This window comes from Leptosomus discolor, chromosome 2, assembly GCF_034619465.1.
Source record: "Leptosomus discolor isolate bLepDis1 chromosome 2, bLepDis1.hap2, whole genome shotgun sequence".
In the NCBI taxonomy this organism is placed as follows: domain Eukaryota; kingdom Metazoa; phylum Chordata; class Aves; order Leptosomiformes; family Leptosomidae; genus Leptosomus; species Leptosomus discolor.
This window is the reverse complement of record NC_141392.1, coordinates 57,265,436-57,274,100: the sequence shown is the minus strand read 5'-3', so window position 1 is coordinate 57,274,100 and position 8,665 is coordinate 57,265,436. Positions and strand designations below refer to the sequence as shown.

Here is an 8,665-nt window from a genome sequence, read left to right as displayed (position 1 = left end):
TAGAAGCCAAGCGACAAGTTACATGAATTGTTATTGAAAATTATGTTTTTGTTCTTGAGTCAAAAGTTAAAAGGGATCATTACAATATTGATACTTCAGTCTCCATTTGGCTTCAGTTCAGTTTCTTCTTCACGTTTTTAATTGACTCTCCAGTTTATTGATTTCCAAACATTACATGGTATGAATGGCATCGTAGTGTTTTTGTCTATTTATTTAGCAGCATCTTAAAACATTTGATCTGTGAAAGCAAAGTAAAACTTTTGCCTTTCTAATCTACTGATATATATGTGTGCATGTTTGTATCTGTGGGTAAAGAAGACTTTTAACCTTTCTTTTAGACTACATTTTACAATCCCAAATACATACAGCAATACAAACGCTGCCGGTTCCGTGCCACCTTATCCCATCATCCATTGTACCTATGCATGTGTGTATACACATGCAGAATGTATTTGAAATATAAATACTAGTAAATAAGAAACTGGAACCTAAGGAAAAATGTTACCATGGATATAGGGATGTTTACTTTCAAACTTCTAATAAAAATTAGTGTAAGAAATTAGAATAGAAACAAAGTAAGTTTGCTACAAATAGCTTATAGAAATGCATTATTTAAACATCCTATGTAAAAATCAACTGATTATTATCAGTTTATCATCTTCTTTTATTCCATTTGAGACTGCAGCTTGAACCAATGTATGTGGAAAAAAATGCATAGAATCATTTAATGCCTTCGTCAGCTTTTTTTCGTAGGAAATACTGCATGGTAACTACGATTAAGTTCCAAATCTTTTAATTAAGGATGCATACATTAACTTCAGATGTAGGAGTGCCTGTATGCATAAGGCAAAGCATGCATATTTCTTGTTGTCGGTAAGCATGAGACCTAGGTCTGCATTTACTAGCAGATTTACAACGCCCAACTGGCACATGAAAAAGTAAAAATTAACGTTGATGCATTCTGTGTGTAAAATAATTAGATATTGATTGAAGCAGAAACTAGGGCTGAAGGCTTTATTCCTAGCAGATCAGTACTGTAAACACTTGTACAGAGCACTTGTGACAATCGTCTTGACTTCACTTAAAGCCAGGCCATCTGGTACCAAGTGATGTGTGGAGTTTGCGATTCCTTTTCTCTAGCTTCAGCTTTGTATTCCTCCAAACAAATAAGGGCCATCAACCAGGTCTAAGCACAGGACTACTGCATGAAGCCCTTGTAAGCGTTCAGGCCTTTGTCACCCTAGACCTCCCCTGATGTTTGAGCTGGCAGCCTGGCTGGCCAGATCCTGCCTGGCCCTCAGCGTCCCTGTTCTTGGCTGGCTCCTGAACAGGCACTCGGTGTGGTGCTGCCTTGCAAGTGGCCGGCCCCTGACCAGTGTGAGAACAGGCAGCTACCACCTTGAGTGGCACCTCCTTGGCCCATCATGGCGAGCTACTGCGTAAAGGCTCTCTTGCTCCGCATTAATTTCAGTGTCGGGTCTGTTGTCTCACTTAAAGGGCAGCCTCCCTGAGCTGTGAGGAGATGGTGTTTTCGGCAGCGGCGGGATACCCGCACTGGTGCCCGGTCTGCAGAGCTCCCAGTAGCACCGCTCCTCGCTCTGCCAACTAGTGACGACGTTGATCGTACTGTAAAATAAAATAAATACACGTCTTCCCCGGAGGCGGGGGGAAGCCAGGTGTCAGCTCCGCCGCCAGGCTCCACAAATCCTTCCCCGGCAGAGGGGCTTTGGAGCGGGCGCTGGGAGCGTGCGAGGACGATGGGACCCTCCCCGGCGCAGCCGTTTACAAAAGCAAACGCACTGGAGTGGGGCGCCAGGCAGCGCTTTGACGTGTGTCACGTCACCCCGGTGGCGCGGAAGCCGGCTGCCCTTGCAGGGGGGGGCGCCGGGGGGCGCCGGAGGGAGGGCAGGGGCGGCCAGGCCGTGGGCGGGAGACGCCGCCGGGCGGGAGTCGCCACCAGCCTTGTCTCCCGCGCTCCGCCCTGCTCTCCGCCCGGCCCCGCCCGACAGAGCGCGCGCGCGCCACCTCCCCGCCACTCGCCTCGCTCTTTGCCTACAGAAGAGGGAAAATGTGAGGCCGGGCCGGCTCCGCCCGCGGCCCTTCGGATTGGCCCCCGCCTTCTACCCGCTTCCTATTGGCTGCGCCGCCCTTGCCGGCGGCACTCGATTGGCCAGCGCGGTTTTGGATACCAAATTCAAAGTTTTTAAAACTACCCGGCGAGGGCGGCCGCTCACTCACTGCCGGCGGCCGCAGCGGCGCAGCCCTGTAGGTGAGCGCGGGCGGGCGTGCGTGCGGCCGGGCGCCGCGGCCAGGGCTCGGGGCGCCGCGGCCAGGGCTCGGGGCGCCGCGGCCAGGGCTCGGGGCGCCGCGGCCAGGGCTCGGGGCGCCGCGGCCAGGGCTCGAGGCGCCGCGGCCAGCGCTCGGGGCAGCGGGGCTGGCTCGGGGCAGCGGGGCTCTGTGGCCGGGGCGCCTCGGGGTAGCGGGGCTCTGCAGTGAGGGCTCCGTGGCTGGGACGGCGGGGGCTGCCAGCGTACGTGCTGGCGGGACTGTGGGTGCTGGCCGGCGTTGCGAGGGGCGGCAGGAGGCTCAGAGACGGGGATCCTCGGCGGCCTCCCGGCCCCAGTGCCCTCCCCCAGCAGCTATCCCGCCGGCGGGATGGGAGGCGGCGCATGGGTAGCCGCGGAGCGCCCAGGTCCCGCAACCGAGCCGCTTGTGGGGCGCGCCCCGCTGCCCGCCGCGCGCTGGCGGGGCCGGGGCCGAGCCGGGGTGGGGAGCGCGACTCCCGCCGGCGGGCAGCGGCGGGTGGGGAGGTGCCGCGCTGCGCTGTCTCCCGCCCGCCGGGCCACGCCGCCGGAGGGGCTTATCCCCCTGGAGCGCCCCTGCCCGCCCCGATGCCACCATTTTAGGGGGAAACCTCTAACTCGGGGGAAAGAGGAGTTCCCCCCGAAGGCGTGGGGCGCGGTTCCCGGGGCCGCGGGGTACGGCACGGCCGGGAGCCGGTCTACCTGCCGCCCACCCGGGCCATCTTGAGTGCTGGGCGGGAGCAGCCTGACAGCGCCGCGGGGGCCCGCGGCTGAGCCTGCCCTGCCGGGGGGTTGGGGTCGGCCCTGGTGCCCGAAACACGACGTGGGAGTGGGGGGGGTACATTTCCTAATTCTGCTGGTTTTCAGCCCAAAACCTCCCCTGCTCGCTCGAGGCGCGCAAGCGAGGCGGGAAGGGGAGGAGAAGGCTTAGCAAGGGCTTGCATCTTTACCCCAACTCACGCTGTACAAAGCCATAAGCGTATTTGCTCCTTTCTTCCACCAAACGTAGGTACGAAGAGGGGACTTTTTCTCTGAAACCTTCATGAAATATTTTTTGCTAGTACTTTTTTTCCGAAACTGGTGGAGGTGCTTAAATCCTTTAAAATACCTGCTCGAATGGGGGAGCTTATTTTTCCTACGGTTTGCAAAGCATGTTGAAAACTATTTTCCCTTTACATTTAACACGACAGAGATGGCTTCCTTCTCCCCTTCAGCCCTCGCCCATCCCCCCGCAATTGTTAATATAGATAGCACCACACTTCGTGGGGGAGGGGAAAGAAACAGGGCAAGAAAAGCTCAGTTTCCCTATGATATCTATCGACCTCCCACCCTCTTAAAATCGTGCTTGTGAGTAACCTTTATTTCACTTTGACCATTGTTTAAGGGTCTCTGCTTTCCATTGGAACATGCGAGTGAGCACTCAAGCTTTTCCTGTGCCACCCAGCCTCCTCCCCGTTTAAAAATGCCAGATACCAGGCTGCATCACCAGCAACAGCTCTAGCCTTGGATGCAAACTTCAGGCTGCTCTGGTCTGGCTGTACCCTGACATGGGCCTGCTGTCACTCATGGACCTTCTGCCACTGGTGTCCCTTGCAGGGACTGTGACTTTCATCTGTATATCACCACATTTAGGGTGGGAAGTGGAGGGATTTATGTGTTTAAAAGTAATCTATACTTGTGGATGGTGCCAAAGTAAATCACCCAGTCAGCTTGTGATGCAGTTTATGCTGTGTTGTAATATACTGTCTTTGTTGTTTCCTGCAGGATACAAACAAAATAATGAAATCAAACCTTAGCCACTCTTTCAAAATGAAATGTGATTTCGATTATATGCCTATTCATGCTGAGCTTGCACCATTGAAATCCTCTGTGGAGAAAACAAGGCTGGAAGAATCCTGCTCCTTGGATTATGAGGAAAGCTTTTGTAAAAGCTGTGCTGAAGATCATCAGAAAATATTCCTTAGTGACTCATACACTGCGGCCAGCAGAAGTCTAGATCTTGAAGATGAAGGAAGACCTGTACATAACAAAGAAAACAAACAAGTAACCCAGAGACTTGATGAAGGTATCTATGAAATGGAAGCACTGGAAAACAGTAAATTTAGTGAGGACAGTGGTTACTCCTCTATGTTAAGTAATCAATACACTGATGCAATAGAACATGAGGATAGTATACCTTTGGCTGGGAATCTCTGTGGCACACCAAAGCATTGTCTCATGAAGAGACAAAACCAAGCACAGTTTTCGAAGAAGACTTTGTTGCCAGTAATCCATTATGAAGAAATGATTTGTTCAACTTTGAAAAAAAGTGGTAAAAGAAATCTCAAGTCTCTGGCTGTGGTAGACAAAATTGTTTTTAGGGGAAAGGCTGAACTTCGTAACCTAATTGGAAAGAAAATGGGATTAGACAGAATAGACATTCTTGCTGAACTCTTCCAAAAGAATCTGAAGCATATATTAGCAAACATTTTAAGGCATCTCAGTGAGATGGATTTAATAAAGTAAGTATATTAATCTCGTTGTATTTCATTGGGAAAGTAAACAACCTAATTAGATGGCTTAAGAATGTTTTAGATACGGGGTTTGTGACATTTACACAATGGTTACATTGTTTATTAATATATTAAAACATGAACTGTCAGTGTTAGCTGTGGTATATTTGGAGAATGTGTCTTCCCTAGAAGGCAAATTAAAGACTACAACTGTGAACATATCCCATCTTTTACATGAAAGAAAAAGATTACATAGCTATTCCCACTATTAAGTAAAAAATTTTTCCCTTTTCTAGGAGGTAACAGATATGTTTGTGTTGTCGTTGTAGTTTTGCCAAAGTCAGCACAACATGGCAGAAGATTCTACAAGAAGATAAATGGATTTTCCAACTGTATAGTAAAGCTGTGAAAAACCTTTCTGTAAGTTTCTGCACTTGTTAGATGTTTGAAGCCTAAACCAGCAGTGTCTTTCTGCTATTTCAGGACTTCTCCCAGCCTTAAGAGATTGCAGAAGAGTTTCTTAGATTGAAAACACAGTTATTGGAGTGTCTGAGTTTGTCCTGTAAGGATACCCTGTCTCAAGTGTTGCTGCTAGTCACTTCACTGTCTTTGGAGCCCAAGGAAGGCTGACTGAGAAAGTTACGCAAGGAGAGATGCCTATGTTCTTAAAGAGCTTCCACATGTCCTGTGTTACAGAGGGAGGCAGGAAAGCGAGGGTCAGTTCCAGCACTGCCCGCTGGGCAAGCCCTAGAGGCTCTCAGCAAAGGCTTGCTTACTTCAGCATCCCCACTGATCCAGAAGGAAGAGAGACAGAGAAAACACTCAGCTGACTGTGCAACTCATGTTCTCTGCTTATAATTTCTAGCAACAGTCTCTGAAGTGCAGCATGCTGGCTACAGAAAACTGAGCTATTCCTAATGCCTGTTTCTCCTATGAAATGAAAAATACATGATCCAACCACACTAGCATTGCACTTTACCAAGGCAGGACTTTTTTAAAACTCTAGGGGTGTTTTTATTCCTTGAGAGATGGAGAGACAATGAAACAAGGCTTAGGATCTGCCACAGAATAAGGTAGTCAACTAGTTTGAATTTTAGGTAGTATTTTATGGTGCTAGCTCGTTGGGATGAAACAGTTGGACACCACTGAATATTTATCCCATAAAGTTTGATTTCCTCCCTGCTGTTGCATGCTTGTTTAACCTGAACTGCAAACTTAGAAAGTTGGTGGGAGGAGTTTACTTTTTGGAAAGAAAACTTCAAGCATCCCTGCTCACCGCAAAGAATTAGAAATACTGCTTTGTGCTTTAACACATTGCAGTGACTAGGTTATGTGTTGTCCCTAAATAATTATGATGTGTTAACATGATAGTAGGTTGCATTATGTAATAGCAGATGGTTGGTTTTGATGGCCTGAACTAGGGGTCTGTTCTATGTGTTTGTAACAGTAGTGACTGAGAAAGCCAAGGTAAAATTAGTAGCATACTACTTGGTATGTCGCTTTATTAGAAACCTTCTAGCCGTGAGGAAGGATCAAAAATAAGTTGTTGACTTCTATTAAAAGAGTCAGATAAGCCTCTTCTCAAATTTTATTCTTCTTTTCCTTTTCATTAGAATGGCGCTAAGACATCAGAACATGCTGCAACAAGGGAGTATGTTCTCTACCGAGCAGCTTTAGCTTCCATTCAGAAAGCAACCCCACCAAAAAACTTGAATAAAAAAGGCACCAGATCCAAAGCATCTAAGAATTGCTGCAGGCTCACGGAGTTTTCTGAGGTAACTGGTGATTTCCATACATCTTTAATTTCTCACATTGTTGTCTGGCACACGGTCAGCTTGTGAAGCATATTTCTGGAAGTAGTATCTCTAGTTTGAAGGGCTTGTAACTCTTACTAGTACGGCTTCCGGATTGTGATTATTGAGCCTATTTTAAGACAATGTCAGAAACTAAGTGGAAAATATTGATAAGCTGGGATGTTCTACATCTTTTTTTCTCCTGGGTGTCTAGGTACCCTCAAAATGATTCAGTGTGTTTGGGGCTTTTTTTGTGGTTTTTTTTTTGTGTTGGGTTTTTTTTGTGTTGTTTTTTTTTAATTTTGGTTTGGATTGGACATGAAAAAGTTTACTCATTCCTCTTAGTTTCCATGGACTTATAATGAATCACATGTTTTCCAGATAAGCAGTCCCACAAAAACTGTCAGTTTTGCTTCAACACTGATGGACAATTTAAAAAACAACAATAACAAAACCACAAAACAACAAAGACTGAGTAGTTCCTATTTCTTAAAAATTAAATGAGTATTTCTCCTCTTTGTTCTATGCTTTTTTCCCAACTAATTATCTGACATTAAAATGTCTTTTTTTTTTAACTACATATTTGTAATGTCACACATTTGGAGCTGCCAACAGCCTAAGTTTTTCTTCACCTTGTTATTTTTCTTAAGCTTTTTTTTTCCCCACTTATAGGTGCAGGTCTACATTGCATCTTATGTGTCATATATGTATATGTTGTGTCTTGTAAGTCTCTTAAAAACTTTTATTGAAAGTCATTGTTAATAAGCGACAGATTTTTCCTAAATAGAAAAAGTTTTTCTATTCAAGTTCAAAAGTCTTATTCTGCAAATTAGTGCCATAAGAGAAGATGACGTAATCACACTGGAAAGTATGATCAAGCTGCTCTAATACTACTATATAGCACTTCATAGCATTAGGAAACTGAAAGTTCGGCTACACATTGCATTAGCAGTGTAAAACTTTTTTTTTCCTTTAAAAACATATATGTCTATGCACACATTTAGATTGTAAAAAAAATTTGATTTTAACAGCTATGTGATACAAGGTGTTATACAGATCTGTAATTTTCTAATGCTTGAACAATTTTGAATGGTGGATCTGTTTTTCTGTCAAAAATGAATTCATTGGAGAGAAGTAGGAATTGTTTCCATTTGTTGTCTCAAGCTGAGTGCCCCACAACTGAGATTTCAGCCACATTGCTCACATTTCAGAAATGTTAATGATTTAAATGGAATTCAGATTTTTTTTTTAAATAAAGTTAACTAAATCACCATCCTTGGATGAGGTCCAGGAGGGCTGTTTTTCTTACTGCTTTTCATTTAGTCTGTCTCTTAAATTTAAAAATTTAAAGAATTTTAAATTGGCTACCAAATAGAGGTCCAAAATACCTGCAGAATTTGATACAACCAGAATTAGGCTAAATTTGTAATTTATCTTTCTAGAGTAGAAGTTATAATATGTTTTGTGGCACTTAGATGATATCAGGGAATGTTTGAGGTGTGGGTTTACCCTCCACTCATGATTTTCTTTATATGCTTTTTCCAACAGGCTGCCAAGACCTTGAAAAACACTGAAAGCCTTAAAGCCTGCCATCGCTGTGGCTCACCTGCAAAGTATGACTCCTACCTACAAAGAGCAATCTGCAATCGTGAAAGTTGTGGCTTCGACTTTTGCACAAAGTGCCTGTGTGACTACCACAGTTCCAGTGACTGTATGAGTGGCAAACCGGTGAAACCCAGCTCCAAGCTAGGGCCGCTTCCTGGGACTAAGAAAAGCAAACAGAATCTACGGCGATTGTGATCCATCCCAATGGAGATTGTCAGATGTCCTATCAAAGCTTTTTTAGGATATTAAGTTATACACAAAGGAAATCAAACCAAAAAATGCTTTCTGTTATTATATATTAAAAAAAAGATTAATTTTGTTATTCCTCTGTACTATTTGGTCATGTGAAATTCCTAGGAATCATCATAAATGTCCATTCAAAAAACTCTTGCCAATCTATAAATTTAAAAGAAAATTCTGGGTATAGATTACAATAACATTTTAAATATTGTCCTGACAATTTATCTATTGT

The 8,665-nt window shown here is 45.2% G+C and overlaps 1 protein-coding gene across 1 annotated transcript; it reads left to right on the top strand.

The window, feature by feature from the left end:
- The first annotated feature begins 4,082 nt into the window (after nt 1-4,082).
- Nucleotides 4,083-8,388, top strand: FBXO5 (F-box protein 5). The gene is made up of 4 exons (XM_009957427.2): nt 4,083-4,804; nt 5,125-5,215; nt 6,409-6,570; nt 8,137-8,388. Exons 1-4 carry the CDS (start codon nt 4,083-4,085, stop codon nt 8,386-8,388), a joined length of 1,227 nt encoding a protein of 408 aa, XP_009955729.1.
- The last annotated feature ends 277 nt before the right edge of the window (nt 8,389-8,665 follow it).

Excerpts from the sequence above, each read along its gene's own strand:
- FBXO5 (XM_009957427.2), top strand. The coding sequence starts at position 4,083 with ATGAAATCAAACCTTAGCCACTCTTTCAAAATGAAATGTGATTTCGAT. Across the intron at positions 4,805-5,124 it reads AGTGAGATGGATTTAATAAA|TTTTGCCAAAGTCAGCACAA; the intron begins GTAAGTATATTA and ends TTGTCGTTGTAG. Across the intron at positions 6,571-8,136 it reads GGCTCACGGAGTTTTCTGAG|GCTGCCAAGACCTTGAAAAA; the intron begins GTAACTGGTGAT and ends TTTTTCCAACAG.